The sequence below is a fragment of the Chiloscyllium punctatum genome, chromosome 22 (genome assembly GCF_047496795.1).
Source record: "Chiloscyllium punctatum isolate Juve2018m chromosome 22, sChiPun1.3, whole genome shotgun sequence".
In the NCBI taxonomy this organism is placed as follows: domain Eukaryota; kingdom Metazoa; phylum Chordata; class Chondrichthyes; order Orectolobiformes; family Hemiscylliidae; genus Chiloscyllium; species Chiloscyllium punctatum.
In genome coordinates, this window is record NC_092760.1 from 82,568,687 (window position 1) to 82,590,301 (window position 21,615).

The 21,615-nt window shown below is 43.2% G+C and overlaps 1 protein-coding gene across 1 annotated transcript in view; it reads left to right on the forward strand.

The window, feature by feature from the left end:
- slc5a12 (solute carrier family 5 member 12) overlaps window positions 1-21,615 on the forward strand; it is a 59,821-nt gene that overhangs the window by 30,785 nt on the left and 7,421 nt on the right. Inside the window, exons 7-13 of the mRNA XM_072591782.1 lie at window positions 3,218-3,347; window positions 11,617-11,705; window positions 11,821-11,933; window positions 13,213-13,280; window positions 15,964-16,050; window positions 16,141-16,328; window positions 16,420-16,523. Coding sequence (XP_072447883.1) covers window positions 3,218-3,347; window positions 11,617-11,705; window positions 11,821-11,933; window positions 13,213-13,280; window positions 15,964-16,050; window positions 16,141-16,328; window positions 16,420-16,523 — 779 coding nt within the window. The remainder of the gene's footprint in view (window positions 1-3,217; window positions 3,348-11,616; window positions 11,706-11,820; window positions 11,934-13,212; window positions 13,281-15,963; window positions 16,051-16,140; window positions 16,329-16,419; window positions 16,524-21,615) is intronic.

The window sequence follows — 21,615 nt, forward strand, 5'->3', positions numbered from 1 at the left end:
AATTATAGGAATACAGTGAAAAGTGGACAATGTCGCCACACAATATGCCATCTTAGATACAAAGTACCTCAATACAAATTTTAGGTGCTAAAATAGATTAGGTACAAAAATAAAGAAATAAAAAGAAAAGCTAAATGTTCTGCATTGCAGTTCTTCATTGTATAAATTAAGAAAATAAAGAAATAGAGTTAAAAGATAAATGCTGCAGTTCTTCTATAGCCTCTGTCACTCTGCGTTCCACACATAGATTTGCGCTCTCATCGCACTGCTGGGCTCAAGCATCTGTGTCAGGCTGACCAGTCTGGGCCTGAGTCCACCGGCCACTCCACACCAGCCCTGCGACCATTGGCCTCTACCCTTGGCTCAGGCCTACTGACCACTGGCCATCCAGCTCCACACGGGCTAAAAGAGGCTAAAGGCTTCTGAGTGGATGACTTGTGTTGATCTCCATCAAAACAAGTGCCAGTGTTCAGTCTATTAAACTTAATCCAAGTGATACCATGAAACGGCTGAAAGGCATTGAACACAGCAAAGGCTAGTATCCAATGACAACATCCTGGCAACAATGAAGTCCGAAAACTTTGAATTAGATTAGATTAGATTACTTACAGTGTGGAAACAGGCCCTTCGGCCCAACAAGTCCACACCGCCCCACCGAAGCGCAACCCACCCATACCCCTACATCTACCCCTTACCTAACACTACGGGCAATTTAGCATGGCCAATTCACCTGACCTGCACATCTTTGGACTGTAGGAGGAAACCGGAGCACCCGGAGGAAACCCACGCAGACACGGGGAGAACGTGCAAACTCCACACAGTCAGTCGCCTGAGGCAGGGAATTGAACCCAGGTCTCTGGCGCTGTGAGGCAGCAGTGCTAACCACTGTGCCACCGTGCCGCCCAAAACAGAGATCACAGAGATCTACTGTAGGAAAAAAAGGCCCTCTGGCCAAATTAAGTCTTCATCTATCAAAGACAAGCAACTTGAACTTCAGAACTAGCTGTGCCCGTAAGCCAAGCAGTCCCTGTGCAGGTGCAACACCGGCCTCAACCTAAGAATGTGGAAAAGTGTCCAGATATATCCATCCACTCACAGGACAATCCTATCCAGCCAATTAATCCAGACAATTAATGCCCCATTAGTCTACTCTTGATCATTAAGAAAGTGTTAAATCACATCATCAATTGTGCTAGCAAGAGGCACTTGCACAGCATCAACCTACTGACACTCAGTTTGAGGTCCTCCAGGGTCATTAGGTTCTGGATCTCATTCCAGCTTTGGTTCAAACATGGACAAAAGAGCTGACTTCCATGCATGAAGTGAAAGCCACTGCCCTTGACACCAATGTAACACCTGACTGAGTACAACATTAAGAAGTCCTAATGAAATTCATGTCAATGGGAATTACAGGAAAACTTTCCACTGCTTGGAGTCATCTCCATCACAAAATAATCTGGTTGTGTCTGTTGGAGACCAATCATCTCAGCCTCTGGACATCACTGCAATAGCTCTCCAGGGTCCTGTCTAGTCCCAACCCTCTTCAAAGGTTTCAGGCATGAAAGGGGTATGCAGGCTCAGTGGATTAGCCATGGTAAATGCAGGGTTGGTTACAGGGTTAGAGTAGGACTCTGGGTCTGGGTGGGATGCTCTTCAGAGGATTGGTGCAGACTCGATGGTCTGAATGGCTTCTTTCCACCATAAGATCAGAGATGAAGACGACTGTCAATGTTCACACAGTTTTCAGTACAAATTTATGTGCCTTGAAGCTGCTGTATCCAGAGGCAGCAAAACCTGACAAACAAGGGTCAAGTAACATTTGCATCACAAGATGACTTCCTGTGAACCAAAATAATCTATCCACCTTTCCTCATCAGCATTACCATCTTCAAATCCACCATCATCAGCGTTCTGGAGGTTACCAGGTCAGCCATATGGGCTGGAATTTAAGCTAACCCATTCAGGGGTCTCAAGGTGGGAGGGCATGTAAAATCCAGCAGGTGGTCTTTCCACAGTCTACCCACCCGGCCTGACCTTCCTGATATTTTGGAGAGTGTAGTGAAATGTTTGCAGATCAACACATGCTTGGGCCTATTGAAGCCCTTCTGTGATCACTTAATGGCAACCCAAGGGTATCGTGCAACAACCACTGGAGGGAGAGCAGCCCCAGACCATGCCGAGAGCCTTGGAGTCAGATAAGGGGTGTGGGAACCTGTTTAAGGGATTCCAGAGTCCATCGTTGACTCCCCACTCACTGACTCCCCTTTAATCCCTCCCCCCAATTGGTCTCTTGAGCCCACCTACTTCAAGCCCTTGCTGAGGCATCAGGCTCTGGACCTTCCTGGTCTGATGGGCATGTTGGGACTGCCTGCAGTCCCAGCAGTGGCCACCGATCCCAGCTGGTGCTATTACAGAGCTATTGGCATCCTGAATGATTGGCAGATTGCCAAAACAGTGTTACCTCCTGAAACAGAGGCAAGTGTCTTGTCTTAAAGTGACAAACTCTCACTCCCAGCGTTAAACTGTTGCACAGCAGTCATTGCAATTGTTAGTGGGTCCCTTATCTAACTTTTGAACTGGGAACTGTGACACCCCATGATGTCCAATACACAAATATTGTACATGTGATAGAGGTCAGAGGCTGGAATTCTGCTGCAAGTGGCTCGTCTCCTGTCACTAAGTGACATGTCCACCACTTACACAGCACAAATCACGAGTGTGGCAGAATACTCAATACTTGCTTCAATGTGACAGCTCCAACTAAAACCAAAGGGTTCAACACCACCTGGGACAATACACGTGATTGACACCCCACCCACCGCCTTTAACATTCGCCCCCTTTGCCACTGACCGCACACTGGCAACAATGTTGAAGAAAATTAAAGGCTAGGAGTGTAGCAGCTCATCATAAACCTCCTTTGGTAGCACTTTCTAAACTCATGAAGTCTACCATCCAGAAGATGAACATCACCTCAGTCATCACTGACAAGTTCCCTTCCAGACCACACTCAATCCTGATTTGGAACTGCCTCACTGTCACTGAGTTCAAATCCTGGACTCCCCAACACTGCTCTGGGTACACCTGCAGGTGGACTGTTTCAAGAAAAGCACCTGGTTGTCTCTGGAGCAATTAGGGACAGGGAACAGATGTTAGCTTTGTCAATGGCACTCATATCCAATAAAGAAATAATAAAGAATATCTAAGTTCTTGTCCCAGGGCACTGTACCTGAATTTGCTTGGACTCTGGGTCATCATTGTCTGTGCGGTATTCTCTGGACTGGTGATGTATAGCTACTATGTAAGCTGTGATCCATGGACTGCCGGATTCATTTCAGCTTCAGACCAGGTAAGCAACAGGCATTCAAAAAAATGAAGATTTTATTTTTACATAAATCTACAAATTCATTGCAGCATTTATAATGGTTATTACAAACCACTGTAGACTAGAGCTAACTTTCTCAGTTATAAACAAATAGATATTACAAATGTAATATGATCCTTGCCATGTAGCAAAGGGAGAATGACTCAGGAAACATGTCTGGTCCGCACGCACCAAATAACCCCACTGCCCTGTGGCCAATCACTTCAACTCCCTCTCACACTCCCCCAAGGATATTCATCTCCTGGGCCTCCTCCACCACCAAATCTAAGCCACCCACCAACTGGAGGAAGAACTCCTCATCTGCCACCTCGGGACCTTACAAACACACAGCATCAACATCAACTTCACTCGTTTCAAAATCTCCTCTCCCTATACCTCATCCCAGGTCCAACCTTCCAACTTGGCACCACCCCCTTGACCTGTCCCACCTGTCCATTTTTCTTCCCACCTATCCACTCCGCCCTCCCCACAGACCTATCACCATTGGCCCCATCTGCATCCAGCTATCACCATCCCATTTACCTTCCCCCTAGCCTCACCCCACCCTCTATTTATCTCTCAGCCCCCTTCCCCCTCCCAATTCCTGATGAAAGGCTTATGCCTGAAACATTGACTCTCCTGTTCCTCTGATGCTGCCTGACCAGTTGTGCTTTTCCAGCGTGATACTTTTTGACTCTGACCCTCCAGCATCTGCAGTTATCACTTTCTCTCAGTTTAACCATCTTCCAACTTTGGGTTCCACAGGTTACTTGGCATGCAGGTTACTCTCTGAATGTATCAAAATCAGATGCTGAAAAGCATCCTCTGATACTATTGAAGAGCCTAATTAATAATTCCTTCATGCCTCTGCTAAACTGAGAAAATCCAGGCTGATTTTCTAATAGATAGACAGTCACTGTCAGCACAGATCACAGTTGTGCATTGGGGAACCTGCAAAATCATAAAAGACTCCAAGACAATTGCTTACAAAATGAATTTTGGGCTGGTCAATTCACCTACATCTGGAAACTCTGAAAGTCTCGATAAAAACAGAAACTTCAAATGACATGATAAAATTAAGTAAATAGTGAGTCATGCAAAGTTAGGCTATTAAATACACATTATAACTCCCAAGCAATGATTAAACTGAACCCATACTTAATTCACACAGCCCTAATAATAATTCCCACAGACCAGTTAGAACCCCCATACTCTGAAACAACTCTTCCCAGGAACCGATACACCCCTCCCATAGGCTCCAGCAGACCCCTCTCTCAAATGGTTCCCACTTTGTTGTAGGATTTGACCCACACAATCCAAGTTGATACCCCTGCCATTGGACCCTAGCAGCCATTCCCTTTTCTCTTCTCTGACCGCATGCAACAACCTTGTTGCCTGAGCTTGACCCATACCCACCATATCTGACACCCAACTCCCGCAAACCCCACTGGACCCTATTGGAAAGTTCTGCCAGAGGATGTGGATATATTAGGAACATTCATGAAGCACCTTGACAGATACATAAATAGGGTGTGAGTTGAGGGAGGCAGCCTGCACAGAGGCAGAATGTTTTTAGTTTAGCCAGGCATCATGTACCAACACAATATTGATGGGCCGAAGGGCCAGTTTTTGTGCTGTACTGCTCTTCTTTATTCTTGGAGATGCAAATGCATACAAACCAGCCCACTTACTAATGAGCTTCTTGTTGTTAAAACTTTTAAATGGTAAAACTGTCTTTATCCAAATGTAAATAATGGACATGGACAGAGTAGACGGTAAGAAATGTTTCCCCTTGTCGGAAGGATCAATGACTGGGGAAATGATCATTAAGGTAACAGGCAGAGGTTTAGAGGAGGTGTGAGGGAAACGTTTATTCACCCAGAGGGTGGTGGAAATCTGGAACTCACTGCCTGTTGCAGTCCTAAAGGCAAAAGGCCTCATAATATTTGATGAGTATTTAAATTAGCATTTTCCAAGGCATACAATAGGCCAAGTGCTGGAAAGTGGGATGAGAATGGTCAGCTGGTTGTTTTTGATTGGGTTAAAAAAAATCACACAACACCAGGTTATAGTTCAACAGGTTTATGTGGAAGCACTGGCTTTCAGAGCGTGGCTCCTTCATCAGGTAACTAGTGGGGCAGGATCATGAGACACAGAATTTATAGCACAAGGTCACAGTGTCATGCAATGAAAATGATATAGTGAACAAACCTAAATTGCTGTTAAGCCTTTCATCTATGAGAATGGTTTGCAGGTTTTGGTTCATTAATATGCAAATCCCAGAACTTCTTTCCAGTCACACTCTCAAGATAACTTAAAGTTTTATAAAAACAAGGTGACATCTTAGTTCAGCCAATGTGTTAAAGGTGTGAGGTTAGAGTCTGTCTGTATCCCAATCTTGAGCCAGACTGGTTCTATTTCCAAAATAGGAATTTATAAAATGTTACATGGATTGACTGCCTGCAGGTTGTGTGTTTTTTGAGCAAAATAGAATGTATCTGCAAATACAATTCTGCTAATGAAAACTCACCCCATCGACTCATACGTGTGTGTGTGTGTGTGTATGTGTGTGCGTGCGCGCGCATGTGAAGGAGACAGAAAGAGAGACAGAAAGTGTGTGTGTATGTGAGTGTGTGCATATGAGTGAGTGCGCATGTGAGAGTGTGTGTTTGTGCTTGTTAGAGTGTGTGTACGCGTATAAGCCTGTGAGAGGGGGTGTATGTGGGTATGAACATGGGGGGTATTTTTGTGTGAGTCTGAGAGAGAGACTGGCCTCAACCAGCATCTTAGGTTCATGTCACACTATAGGTGACCCCACTACACTATACACTCTCACACATTCTTACAGACTTACACACTCACACAGACCCTCTATCATACACACGCTCTCTCAGACACACACACACATACACCCCCACACTCTCACACATGCACATACCTTCTCACAGGCTTATAGTTAGTCACACACACGCATACATTCTACCAAGTATGCACACACACAAACACACAGTGTCTCATGTGCACTCACACACTCAGATGCACACACTCACACTCTCTTTCTCTCTCTCACATGTATATATACACACACACACACACACACATATGCCCATATATAAGTTTATGGGGTGAATTTGCATTTAGAACATAGAAAAGTACATCACAGAACAGGCCCTTAGGCCCACGATGTTGTGCTGAGACTTAATCCTAATGTAAGATATAGTAACTTAACCTACGCACCCCTCAACTCACTGCTATCCATGTGCATGTCCAGCAGTTGCTTAAATGGCCCCAATGACTCTGCTTCCACCACCACAGCTGGCAACGCATTTCATGCATTCACAACTCTCTGCGTAAAGAACCTACCTCTGACGTCTCCTTTATACCTTCCTCCTAATATCTTCAAACTATGACTTCTCGTACCAGTCAATCCTGCCCTGGGGAAAAGTCTCTGACTATTGACTCTATCTATTCCTCTCATTATTTTGTATACCTCGATCAGGTCTCCTCTCTTCCTCCATCTCTCCAGAGAGAAAAGTTCGAGCTTATTCAACCTTTCTTCATAAGGCTCACTCTCTCGGCGGAGCAGGTAACAGCTGTCTGGTGTTTTTTTAAAAGTCACGGTATAGTCCAGTTATTGTTTTTTTAACGGCTAAAATTTAAAGTTTTTTTTTAAGCGCCTAGCGGACCCGGAAGCTGGTGTCGCGCTAGCTTACCTGGGAAGGTTTTTTTTTCTTATAAAAGCGCGCAGGCGAGGAGGGATTCTGGTTTCTGGACAACTGGGGTTCTTTCTGGGGAAGGTGGGACCTCTATAAACAGGATGGTCTACACCTGAACCTGAGGGGCACCAGTATCCTTGGGGGGAGGTTTGCTAGTGCTCTTTGGGAGGGTTTAAACTAACTCTGCAGGGGCATGGGAACCTGGACTGTAGCTTTAGGGTACAGGACCTTGAGTGTAGGGAGGTTAGGAACATGGCATCGATCTCGAAGGAGGGTGCCTGTAAACAGGAAGGTGGCTTGAATTGTGTATACTTCAATGACAGAAGTATAAGAAATAAGGTAGGTGAGCTTGCAGCATGGGTTGGTACCTGGGACTTCGATGTTGTGGCCATTACAGACACGTGAGTAGAACAGGGACAGGAATGGCTGTTGCAGGTTCCAGGGTTTAAATGTTTTAGTAGGGTCAGAGATGGGGGTAAAAGAGGGGGGGGTGTGGCATTGCTTGTATTACAGCAGTAGAAAGGGTGATGGAGGAAGACTTGCCATCTGAGGTAGTGTGGGCGGAGGTTAGAAATAGGAAAGGTGAGGTCACCCTGTTAGGAGTTTTCTACAGGCCTCCTAATAGTCCGAGAGAAGTAGAGGAAAGTATTGCGAGGATGATTCAGGAGAAGAGTGAAAGTAGCAGGGTGGTTGTTATGGGGGCTTTAACTTCCCAGATATTGATTGGGAAAGCTATAGCTCGAGTTCGTTAGATGGGTCGGTGTTTGTCCAATGTGTGCAGGAGGGTTTCCTGACACAATATGTAGACAGGCCAACAAGAGGTGAGGCTATACTGGATTTGGTTCTAGGTAATGAACCAGACCAGGTGTTAGACTTGGAGGTAGGTGAGCACTTTGGGGGCAGTGACCACAACTCGGTGACTTTTACTCTAGTGATGGAGAGGGATAAGTGTGCACTGCAGGGCAACAGTTATAGCTGGGGGCAGGGAAATTATGATGCGGTGAGGCATGACTTAGGATGCGTGGATTGGAAAAATAGGCTTCAAGGGAAGAACACAAATGATATGTGGAGATTGTTCAAGGAACAGCTAATGGGTGTCCTTGATAAGTATGTACCAGTCAGGCAGGGAGTAAAGGGTCTTGTGAGGGAGCCGTGGTTTAATAAGGAATTGGAATCCCTTGTGAAAGGGAAGAGGGTGGCCTATGTAAAGATGAGGCGTGAAGGTTCAGTTGGGGCGATTGAGAGTTATAAGGTAGCCAGGAAGGATCTAAAGAGAGAGCTAAGAGCAGCGAGAAGAGGACATGAAAAGTCCTTAGTTGGTAGGATTAGCGAAAACCCAAAGGCTTTCTATAGGTATGTCAGGAATAAAAGGATGACTAGGGTAGGTATCGGTCCAGTCAGGGATAGTAGTGGGAAGTTGTGTGTGGAGGCGGAGGAGATTGGTGAGACACTAAATCAATACTTTTCGTCAGTATTCACTCAGGAACAGGACACTGTTGCTGATGTGAATATTGAGTCACAAGTGATTAGAATGGATGGCCTTGAGGTACGTAGGGAAGAGGTCTGGGGAATACTGGAAAGGGCGAAAATAGATAAGTCCCCTGGGCCTGATGGCATTTATCCTAGGATCCTCTGGGAAGCTAGGGAGGAGATAGCAGAGTCATTGGCCTTGATTTTTATGTCGTCGTTGTCTACGGGAATAGTGCCAGAAGACTGGAGGATGAATGTGGTCCCCTTGTTCAAGAAGGGGAGCAGGGATAGCCCGAGTAACTATAGGCCAGTGAGTCTCACTTTTGTTGTGGGCAAAGTCTTAGAGAGAATTGTAAGGGATAGGATTTATGAACATCTGGATAGGAATAATGTGATCAAGGATAGTCAGCATGGTTTTGTGAAGGGCAGGTCGTGCCTCACAAACCTTATTGAATTCTTTGAGAAGGTGACCAAGGAAGTGGACGAGGGTAAAGCAGTGGATGTGGTGTATATGGATTTTAGCAAGGCGTTCGATAAGGTACCCCATGGCAGGTTAATGCAAAAACTACGGAGGTATGGCATTGAGGGTGCATTAGAGGTTTGGATTAGGAATTGGCTGGCTGGAAGGAGACAGAGGGTAGTAGTTGATGGTATAGGTTCATCTTGGAGCGCAGTTACTAGCGGTGTTCCACAAGGATCTGTTTTGGGACCATTGCTGTTTGTCATTTTTATAAATGACCTGGAGGAGGGGCTTGAAGGCTGGGTGAGCAAGTTTGTGGATGACACGAAAGTCGGTGGAGTTGTGGACAGCGAAGAAGGATGTGGCAGGTTACAGCGTGATATAGATAAGTTGCAGAGCTGGGCAGTAAGGTGGCAAATGGAATTCAATGTAGCTAAGTGTGAAGTCATTCACTTTGGTAGGAGCAACAAGAAGATAGATTACTGGGCTAATGGTAGACTACTTGGTAGTGTGGATGAGCAGAGGGATCTTGGTGTCCATTTCCACAGATCGTTGAAAGTTGCCACCCAGGTAAATAGTGCTGTGAAGAAGGCATATGGTGTACTGGGCTTTATTGGTAGAGGAATTGAGTTTCGGAGTCCTGAGGTCATGTTGCAGTTGTATAAGACTCTGGTGCGGCCTCATCTGGAGTATTGTGTGCAGTTTTGGTCGCCATACTATAGGAAGGATGTGGAGGCATTGGAACGAGTGCAGAGGAGGTTTACCAGGATGTTGCCTGGCATGGTAGGAAGATCGTATGAGGAAAGGCTGAGTCACTTGGGGCTTTTCTCATTGGAGAAAAGAAGGTTTAGGGGAGATTTGATAGAGGTGTACAAGATGATTAGGGGTTTAGATAGGGTTGACAGTGAGAACCTTTTTCCGCGTGTGGAGTCAGCTGTTACGAGGGGACACAGCTTTAAATTAAGGGGTGGTAGGTATAGGACAGATGTTAGGGGTAGATTTTTTACTCAGCGGGTTGTGAGTTCATGGAATGCCCTGCCAGTAGCAGTGGTGGACTCTCCCTCTTTATGGTCATTTAAGCGGGCATTGGACAAGCATATGGAGGTTATTGGGCTAGTGTAGGTTAGGTAGGCTTTGGTCGGCGCAACATCGAGGGCCGAAGGGCCTGTACTGCACTGTATTTTTCTATGTTCTATGCAAGTCCTCCCGTCCAGGCAGCATCCTGGTAAACCTTCTTTGCACCTTCTCCAAATCCTCCGTATCTTTCCTATAGTAGGGCGACCAGAATTTGCAGAATTGTATTCGTAGATACATTCTGTTTTTGCTCAAAAAGCACACAATCTGCATGTAGTCAATGCAGGCAGTCAATCCATATAACATTTTATAAATTCCTACTTTGGAAATAGAACCAGTCTGACTCAAGATTGGGATACAGATAGACTCTAACCTCACACCTTTAATACATTGTCTGAGCTGAGATGCCACTTTTTTTATAAACCTTAAGTTACCTCGAGAATGTGGTTTAAAAGAAGTTCTAGGATTTACATATTGATGAACCAAAACCTGCAGTCAATTGTAAAAGATGAAAAACTTAACAGCAATTTAATTGCATGACACTATGATATTTTGCTATAAATGTGTATAAAAGTATGTATTTGTGTGTGTTTGTGTGTGCTGTGCTTGGTAGAGTGTGTGCACAAGTATAAGCCTGTGAGAGAGGGTGTGTGTGGGTATGAGCGTGGCGGTTATTTGTGTGTGTGTGTCTGAGAAAGAGACTGGCCTCAACTGGGATCTTGGGTTCATGTCACACTATAGGTGACCCCACTACACTATACTCTCTCACACACAGTTACATACTTACACACTCATACAGACCTTCTCTCATACACATGCTCTCTCTTATACACACACACACACACACACACACACACACATACACCCCCCACACTCTCATACATGCACATACCTTCTTATGATCCTGCCTCACTAGTTACCGAATGAAGGATCCACGCTCTGAAAGCTAGTAGATTAGATTACTTACAGTGTGGAAACAGGCCCTTCGGCCCAACAAGTCCACACCGCCCCGCCGAAGCGCAACCCACCCATACCCCTACATCTACCCCTTACCTAACACTACGGGCAATTTAGCATGGCCAATTCACCTGACCTGCATATCTTTGGAGTGTGGGAGGAAACCGGAGCACCCGGAGGAAACCCACGCAGACACGGGGAGAATGTGCAAACTCCACACAGAGAGTCGCTTGAGTCGGGAATTGAACCCAGGTCTCTGGTGCTGTGAGGCAGCAGTGCTAACCACTGTGCCACCGTGCCACCCCCAAGTACTTTCAAATAAACCTGTTGGACTGTTATCTAGTGTTGTGTGATTTCTAACTTTGACCATCCTAGTCCAACACCAGCACCTCCCATCAGGTTTTTGATTGGTGCAGGTGAAAGATCAAAGGGGCATTTTTTGTGCTGTAGATCTCTGTGACTCTTTTGATTATGTTGCACCATGGGTCACATTGCTCACGGGCTGAGAAAACTCCAAGCACAGTCCTTAGGGAACATTTTCCTGATAGATTTTACTTTTGTTTTCTCTCTTTTGCAGCTGATGCCTTATTTTGTTATGGAAATATTGGGACACTTACCAGGACTTCCTGGGCTTTTTGTAGCCTGTGCATTTAGTGGCACACTTAGGTCAGTACGTTGGAATATCCACATTTACATCATGCACTGAAATTGTTATGTTAAAACATACTAGTAGGTTGTAAACATGTTGCGGTGTTAATGCTTTTGTCCCCCTGGTTTATAGCACAGTAGCTGCCAGTATTAACGCACTGGCAACTGTAACATACGAAGACTTTGTGAAACAGTGCTTCCTCAATGTGTCAGAAAAGACAAGTACCTGGATCAGTAAGGGCTTGTGTAAGTACTATCTGTCTACATTACCCATCAAGTTTTCAATTGAAAGAGGGTTTGAGGTGAACAGAAATATAATCCACTTCCAGATGTCCTGAACAGGTTTCCTCCTTCAGAACCTGTGTGCTTTTGTGTAGCTTTGTGTTAATGCATGTCAATTTTGTTCTGACTCTGAGCAATTCACTCCAGCTCCCTCCCTCAGTAAATTCTGGTTAATACAGTATTACCATTGCTGTCACACTATTGCGGTTATTATGCGCTGTATATTTTTTCTGGGTTTGCACCATAGTATATCCAGTTAACTAAGATTGCATTATGTTGACAATTTTCTCCAGGGATCATTTGTTTTCCAGGATCATAAATAGGGTCTTACCCTTTTCACTGGAGTCTTAATTTAGGGATTTTCCTAGAAGGAAAGCAGGCTTTGAAATATTATAGAAATGAGGCAACAGTAACATCTTAAGATTTTCCTTTTCATTTGCCTGGAACTCAAGTGTTGCATACACTTTAACTCAACTAAATTGCTGCTGTCCTTTTCCAAGCCAGCACCAAATTTACCCACTGGCTGAACTACGCTGACTGCTCACTTGTCATCACCTCAATCCTCACCTTTTCAGTTTTTAAAATCCCACCATGGTCTCAACGTCACCCAGTTCTGGAATCTTTGCCATTTCCTCAAGGCTTGAAAGGCCTGTCATTCCTCCAATTCTGGCCTCATACACATCCACAGCTTTAATTCTTCCATCACAGACAGGCTTACATTCCGTGTCCTTACTCTACAAGTCAAGGAACCTCATCCTTCCTTCTCTCTCTTCCTTTACACTGCTTCTTTAAGCTAACATTATTGTCCAAATGTTTCATGACCTACATTGTTGCTTCATATGATTCAATTTCAAATCCTTGCAAGTATTTGCTCCAATGAAGAGCCTTGGAATGCTTAATTGAGCCATAGGCACTTTATGAATGTATTTGCAGTTGTTGTTTTCATTTGATTATGTGAGTCTGATAACTGATCTATGCTTCACCATGCTTGATTAGTTTAGGCTGGATATTGACTCAGAGAGAAGCAAACAGACTTTACCAGAGCTAAGAGCTGAGACATGTTGTAGACAGTACTTTGAAGAATTATAAAGTAAAACATAAAATGAAGATCCTGATCCTTACAAACCAGTGGTATTTCTGAATACTTCTATGATAATTAAATATAGCTGTGACTGAATTCTTAGTCTAAATATGTTTGAATTTCCTTACCAATCTCATCATTTTTATTTCTATTGTCTTGCAGGCATAGTGTACGGTGTAGTTTGCACTTCAATGGCAGTTGCAGCATCACTCATGGGGGGCATCATTCAGGTAAGTGCAGTGCAGTATCTGCAGTCTATCTATCAAATGACTCTCTTGAATTCTAAACAGTAAAACTGCCAGCTTTTCTGCGCTGTTTAATGTGCTACCCTAATTGAATATTCAGGTGCAGACCCATTACTTGCATATATTATTCATTGTAACACTAATGAAGATTTCTTTTTATAGATTATAAAACAAACAGTTCTTCACAAACCAATAAGAAAAGGTCCCCAAATCATCAATAAATCATGGTGTGCATGTGTAGAGGTGCTTAAACATTATTTGTAAGTGACGCTCTTGAAAGAGCTTCTTTTGGCATCCTATTGTGTGCTGTCTCAGCGCCAATTCCTCCATTGATTTCACCTGCAATTTTATTCTCAATTTACATCTCAATTTCCTCCCAGTTATCTTTACATAATGCTGGATTGTTTGCTGACTGGCAGAGTCCCATCGTTGCTTTAATTGGCAGACATTGTCTAACATCAAACTATCCTTTAACTCTAAGATCCACCGAATTCTGTATCAAAGCTTTATTAATTGAGAGTGCTCCATGAGGAAGCAATATCTAACAAAGGGATTTTCTTTCACACAGAGATGCATTCAGTTTCCTTTCAGTATTATTAAGGATTCACATTGAGCATGTACCAACAGAAACCATTGGTGTCACCACAATCAATGTTGTTCTCCATTACATAGCTGAAACATAGCACAAAGTTTGCATCTATAGCTGAGCTTGTTGGTTATCTCATCCTCCAGTGACTTTTCACATGAGCTACCTTGTCCCTTTGTACTAGTTATGGGTCACTCATGACCTATGATTCACAATGTACTGGAATATAAAGAGCTAAAGATCATTCAATATTTTTACTGGTGGCGTATGCCTAAGATGTACAGTGATGAAACTTCAGTCTCTCTCACTCTGTCTTTCTCCTTGTCTGAAGACTGCTCTAGCTGGGAAGGAGGATTGGGGCGAGGAAAATGGGAATTGCCTGGTAAACAATGGGTCCATGGTTACACCATCTGCAACTTTAATGGAGCAGAATGCAGGAACATTTTGCCATCACTGATGGTCTTGGAAATGTTAAGTCCAATGGGCTCTGTTCCTGTTTTATGAAATACCATCTCTGGTATAGAGCTCAGATGTGCCTCTCATTCCCCAGTGATACATCTTTATGTTGTGCACCATTGATGAAGCTCCTCCTTGAGAAGAGTATACAGTTTTGGTTTCCACACTAAAGGAGTCATGTACTTGTATTGAAAGTTCCAGGAATGTTCACAAAGCTAATTTAAAAGGGGATAAAGGGGAGACAAAAACAGACGTTGCTCGAAAAGCTCATCAGGTCTGGCAGTAAATGTGACAAGAAATCAAAGTTACGTTTCAGGTCCAGTGACCCTTCCTCAGAACTGAATCCAAAACATTAACTTTGATTTCTCTTCATAGGTGCTGTCAGATCTGCTGAACTTTTCCAGGAAATTTTGCTTTTGTTTCTGGTTTACAGCATCAGCAGTTCTTTCGGTTTTGATAAAGGGGAGATATTCTTGTACTGATACAATCTTTCCTTTGCTCAATGGATCTTGTGAGGACTCAGCGCAGTTATAGATATTTGACCACAAAAGGCTTTTGTATTTCCTGTCCTGTTAAATGTTGTTTGTTCACAAAGATATTGCACAACACATCCAAAGTAGATGACTTCTTACCACCCTTCAAAGACTCGTGGGTCCTTTTCAGGGCTCTGTATTGTTACGCTTATAGTTTCAGACTTGGCATCCCTCTCTGTAACTAGCCCGCTCCCTCAATGGGACTGAGATGATGAACCACACAACTGAAACTGAAAATTGGCTATTTCTTTTACAGCAAGAAATGGGCATAAACTGGGCTGGGTTTATCACATCCAGAGGTGGGGTAGCATTCATGTTTGAGTATGTCATTATCAGAACTAGACTGGGCTATCTTCTTTGTCTCCTCCTGTGGATTGATACAGCCATAGTTCATTGTCTCTTGAATGTTGTACATGTTTATTTTGATGCCAGATTGCAGTGAATTCTGGCATCAACCGTAAATCCCTGATCAATTGTCCTTGAAATAGTGCACAGGTCATGTGCTGGTGAGCTTGCTTTCTGTGTTTCGAGTAACTCTCCCTCCTTTCCAATTCTATTTAATCCTTTTACCTTTTCCAGAGTTTGATTCTGAAGAAGGATATTCCCAAAGTATCTTTCCCCAAAAGTTGGCACTTCCTGTAATTCCCTTGTTTGATTAGGTTAGATTCCCTACAGTGTGGAAACAGGCCCTCCAGCCCAAAAGGTCCACACCGACCCTCCGAAGAGTAACCCACTCAGATTCACTTCCTTACATTTACCCCTGACTAATGCACCTAACACTATGGACAATTTAACATGGCCAAGTCACCTGGCAAGCACTTTTTTTTGGAATGTGGGAGGAAAGCTACGCAGATGCTGTGCAAACTCCACACAGACACTTGTCTGAGGCAGGAGTCGAACTCTGGTCTCTGGTGCTGTGAGCCAGCTTTGCTAACCACTGAGCTACCATGCTGACAGTCTTGTTTCCTTTAAACCCTTAAGATTTCCAGCACTTTCAATTTCCTCCTTCTTAATGCTGGGAAAGTGACTTTGAAAAATATGTGTTTTTTTGTTGCTGTGTTAATTGTTCTAACTGTTTCCTTTTAACTTACAGGCAGCACTCAGTATTCATGGGATGTGTGGGGGACCAATGCTTGGGTTATTTACCTTGGGCATTTTATTTCCTTGTGCAAACTGGATTGTAAGTCAATAGCTCATTCCTACCTTTGTTTTTAATTTATTATCATTTTTTATCCATTATTTTGAACACAAATGTATCTGACTTACTTAGGGTGCAATCGGAGGCTTGGCTGCTGGAGTAACCTTATCATTCTGGCCTGCAATTGGTGGCTTTATGTATCCTGCACCATCATCAAAGACACTACCTTTATATTTAAGTACCAATGGTTGCTTGCCACTGAACATGTCAGAGCTTTTTTCAACTTCATTGCCAACTATAATCCCTAAAGAGATGTACAGGTATGATTATGGTAGTTTTGTTCAAGTTGAGAATTGCTGTAATTAAATAAAGTGACAATAACAATACAGCCCTTCTGTTTTTTATTGACAGGCCTCCACTGGCAGACAGCTGGTATTCTGTATCCTACCTCTACTATAGTCCTTTGGGGTTCCTCGGGTCATTGATAACTGGTCTTCTGCTAAGCTTTCTATCAGGTCTGTTTCAGCAGTTTTTAAAGATTCAGACTTTGTAGGGCTGGTCAGCTCTCAATATCTTTCACCTCATTACAGACAATGATTATTCTGTTTTTTGGAAATGTTGTTTTGAATTTTTAGGTCAAGGTTTGCAACGGATTTGACACCATTGTTCAAAATCCAATCATGAAGTGACACTGGGCGGCACAGTGGCTCAGTGGTTAGCACTGCTGCCTCACAGCACCAGGGACCCAGGTTCAATTCCACCCTCTGGTGATTGCATGGAGTTTGCACGTTGACCCTGTGTCTGTGTGGGTTTCCAGTGAATGCTCCGGTTTCTTCCCGCAGTGCAAAGGTTTGTAATTTATGTGAATTGGCAATGCTAAATTGCCCATGGTGTTCAGGGATGTCTTGGTTGGGTGGATTAACCCCATGGGAAATGCAGGGTTATGGTGAAGGGGTAGTGGGGTTGCTCAGGGAGAGATGCACTTCGGAGTGTTCGTGTGGACTCATTGGGCTGAATGGCCTGCTGCCACCCTGTAGGGATTCCATGCTAGTGATCATTAGGGTGAATATTGATATATCAATGACAAACAGGAGTAATAGAAAGCCACTCAGCTCTTTAAAGCTGAATTCAACTAGATCTTCCATATCAACACCTATTCCTACACTAACCCCTGCCCCATTTCATTTGATATGTTTGACATTCGTGGGATGTGAACATCGCTGGCTGGGTCAGCATTTATTGCCCAGCCCTTATTGAGCTCAAGAAGGTAGTGGTGAGCTGCCTTCTTGAACAGATGTTGTCCATTTGGTTTAGGTCAAAACACAATACTTAGAAAACTATTGATTTGCATTTTGAATGTATTCAGTGATTGAGCCTCCACAGAACACTGGGGTAGCGGACTCATAATATTCACCTGCCTCTGAGTGACAATCTATTGTCACCCTATTGACAGTTCTGTGATCTAATATTAACAAGCCCAACCAAATTGACAATGCTAGATACATTGACCAGAGGTCATTGGATTAGCTGTTAACAGTGCTGACTTAATCTCAAATATAGAAAAGCAAATGCTGAACTGGTCATGTATCACTGTTTCTTCACATGCAACTTGATACATTGCCAACACAGTAGAGCTGCAGCCAAACACAGCCTTAAAATCAAGGTCCCACTTTCTTAAACTCATCTCTTGTCTGAAGCATGGTGACCCTCAGGTTAACCCACAACTAGTTGCCTATCTCCCTAATGACAGAGCAGCCCCATGGTCCTTTGAGACAATGGTGACTTTATTGGAAAGGAGGAGGATGGAGTTAAAATGGAGGAAACTATTCTCCCATTCCAACTGTTGTATTGCACACTTGAGGCACCAACCTGGGTAATTCATGATACCCAAGTTTTAAAGCAAATTGATCTGCTGTCATATGTATTGGACTTGGAACCTTGTTCCTAGATTATAAGCTTCACTGTATAGTTTTATTTTTGCTACAGCATTAACATTGTTGGAAAATGACCAAGGTGGAGATTTAAGTTGTAATAATTGAATGGAAGCCTAACTTCTAGGAGGATGTTTAGCCCCCTGTTATGAATTCCAATTAAAAGGATAATCAGAAGTGGTCTGAAGCACACTTTGCCTCTGACTGCCTTGTTGTCCTGCCAAAAATGGGACTCTAACTTCTTCAGAGGTCTGGTTTCTGTCATTGCTGCAGGATTTTTGTTTTAGTTCATTCACAGAAGTAAAGGGATATAGGTTTGCCCTCTGAGCTGGAAGGTTCATTTTCGGACGACTCGTCACCATACGAGGGAACATCCTCAGTGAGCCTCCGAATGAAGCACTTTTGGTGTAGCCCGCTTTCCATTTATATGTTTAAATTTCCTAGGGTTGGTGATGTTATTTCCTGTGGTGACATAATTTTCCTATGATAATGTCATTTCTTGTTCTTTTGCTTGGGGTGTAGTAAATGGGATATCTGAGAAAAAGATCAGGAAATGACATCACCCTAGGAAAATTATGTCACCACAGGAAATGACATCACCAACCCTAGGAAACTCAAACATATAAATAGAAAGTGGGCTACACCACCAGTGCTTCATCCGGAGGCTCACTGAAGATGTTACCTCGTATGGTGACAAAATGTCCAAAACTGAACCTTTCAGCTCAATGAGCAAACCTACATCGAGAACCTCAATCTGAGATACAAATCTTCTCAAAACTCGCTAAAGGGAGTAAATGTTGAAAGTGATGGATGAGATGCTGCTTAAACTGAGGTTTTAGCCTGAATGGTGTTGACCATCTTGTTGGAGCTGCATTCAGTTTGGATATGGAAGGAAGGGAGGAACTTAGGAAAATCACAATCACCAGAGCTACGGTGTTAAGTAAATTGTTGGAACTATGGGCTGACAAGACAACACAAATTGTGATGTACTTCATCCTAGGATCTGTAAAGAAATGAGGTATGAAAGTTTGGAGTACTGTGTTCAGTTGTGGTCACCCTGGTATAGGAAGACATTATTAAACTGGAAAAGGTACAAAAAGGACTTACAAGTATATTATCGAGAAAATAAGGTTTCAGTTATAAGGAGAGGCTGCATAGGTTGGGACGTTTTCCCTGGAGTGTAGGAGGCTGTGGGGTGACCTTATAGAAGTTTATAAAAGTGTGAGGGGCAGAGCTAAGGTGAATAGCAAAGGTCTTTTACTCTAGGGTAGACGAGAGGGCATAGTGAGAAGGGAAAGATTTAAAAGGGATCTGAGGGGTAACGTTTTCACACAGAGGGTGGTGTGCGTATGGAATGAGCTGCCAGAGGAAGTGCTAGAGCTTGGTATAATTACATTTAAAACTGGATGGGTATACGGATAGGAAAGATTTAGCGGGATATGAACCAAATGCAGGCAAATGAGACTGGTTCAGTTTAGGAAACATTCTCACACAGAAGGTGGTGCATATGTGGAGTGAACTGCCAGACTAAGTGGTAGAGGTGAATACAAATAACAACAGTTAAAAGACATTTGGACAGGTACATGAATAGAAAAGGTTTAGAGGGATATTGACCAAATACAGGGAAGTTCAGTTCAGGTTAGAAAATCTGGTTGGTTTGGATGCTTTTGGCTGAAGGGTCTGTTTCCGTGCTGTATCACTCTAAAGATAGCAGATGTACTTCCTTTATTCTAAAAAGATTGGAGATAGAAAGTACAAACTACACTGAGTTCGCTTAACATCTGTTGGACAGAAAATGGTAGAAGCTAGTATTAAGTAAGTTTTATTTTAGTGGTGCCCTTAGATAAGTTCAAAATGATCGGGCAGAGTCAATGTGGTTTTTTGAAAGGAAAATGATATCAAACCAATCTTTGGGGTTTTATGTGGAATACCATTCGCTGTGTATAATGGGGAACCTGTAGATGGACTGTACTTAGATTTCCAGAAAGTATTTGATGAATTTCCAAAGCGAAGGTCATTGCAGAAAATAAATATTCATGACATAGGGGTTAAGATATGGGCACTGATTAAAAAAAAAAGGCTGGCTAATAGGAAGTGAAGAAATGTTATAAGTGGGTATTTTGCTGGTTGGTAATATGTAACATGTGGATGCCATAGGGGTCACTATGCTGTACTTAAACTGATTAAAACTTTAATGAAAGACTTAGATGAAGGAACAAAGGTCTGGTTGCCACATTTGCTGATGATGCAAAGATAGGGAAAAGGAAGTTGTAAAAAGGAATGAAGAAGGCTACATAACCATTGTTGATGGTTTGTGTGAATGGGCCAAGTTTGCAAATGCGATATAATGTTCGAAAACACAAAATTGTTCATTTTTGCAAGAAGAATAAAACAAAAGAGCTCATTATCTCAACAGTGGGGCTGGGGGTGGGGTGGGGTGTCAAAGGGGGGATTGCAGAGATCTGAGATGCAAAAGCTAATATGCAGGTATAGCAAGTAAATGGGAAAGTTAATAGAATGTTAATGTTTATTGCAAGGAAAATTGAAATCATAAACCGATGTTTTAGTTATACAGCATACTGGTGAGACCATGTCTAGAACACTGTGTTCAGTAATGGTCACCTGATTTGAGGAAGGAATGTAAATGCACTGTAAGCAGTTCAGATGTTTGTTCAATTGATACCTAGAATGGGTTGTTTTGTGAGGAATGGTTGAAAAGACTGATATTCACAGGAGTGTAGAAAAACAGGAGGTGACTTGATTGCAATTTATAAGATCCTGAGAGATTACTTATGGGAAGTAGGGTTTCTCTTGGAGGAGAAACATGAATTACTGTTTCAAAAAAAGGAGTTGCCCAATCTAAAACAGAGGAAGGGGGGATTTGTTTTTCGTTCAGCTCATCCTGAGTCTTTGGTGTTCTCTTCCAGTAAATTTAGTGGAAGCAAAGTATTTACATTCTTTTTAAGGCAGAGATGGATTTTTTTTTCAAGGTTATCAGAGGTAGAATATAAGCAGATCAGTTGTAACTCTCTTCAACATGACAGCAGGCACGGGGGGCCAAATGGCCTACTCTTGTTCTTTGCTCACCTTCGTATATTCATACGTTCGGCTTCTCCACGTCTGTTAAGAAACAGCATAAAACCTAATTCACCAGGATTTTAGTCACTGGACTATAAGTCACTTCTTATATTCACTTGTGGGAAGTGGACGCCACTGGCTATGCTTTTACCCATCCCTAATTACCCTTGAGAAGGTGATGGTGAGCTGCCTTCTTGAACCGCACCATGCTGTTCGGGACAGAATTCCAGGATTTTGATCCAGTGATACTGAAGGAATGGTGATATATTTCCAAGTCAGGATGGTGAGTGGCTCAGAGGGGAAATTACAAGTGGTGGTGTTCCCAGGTATCTGCTGCCCTTGCACTTATAAATGGTAGTGACTGTAGATTTGGAAGGTGCTGTCTCAGGGTATTTGGTGAATTTCTGCTGTGCATCTTGTAGATAGCACACACTGCTGCTACTGAGCATTGGTCGTGGAGGGAGTGGATGGTGGTGGAAGTGATATCTATCAAGCGGGCTGCTTTGTCCTGGATGGTGTCAAGCTTCTTGAGTGTTGTTGGAGCTGCACTTAGGTAGTCAAATGGAGAGTATTCCATCACACTCCAGACGTATGCCTT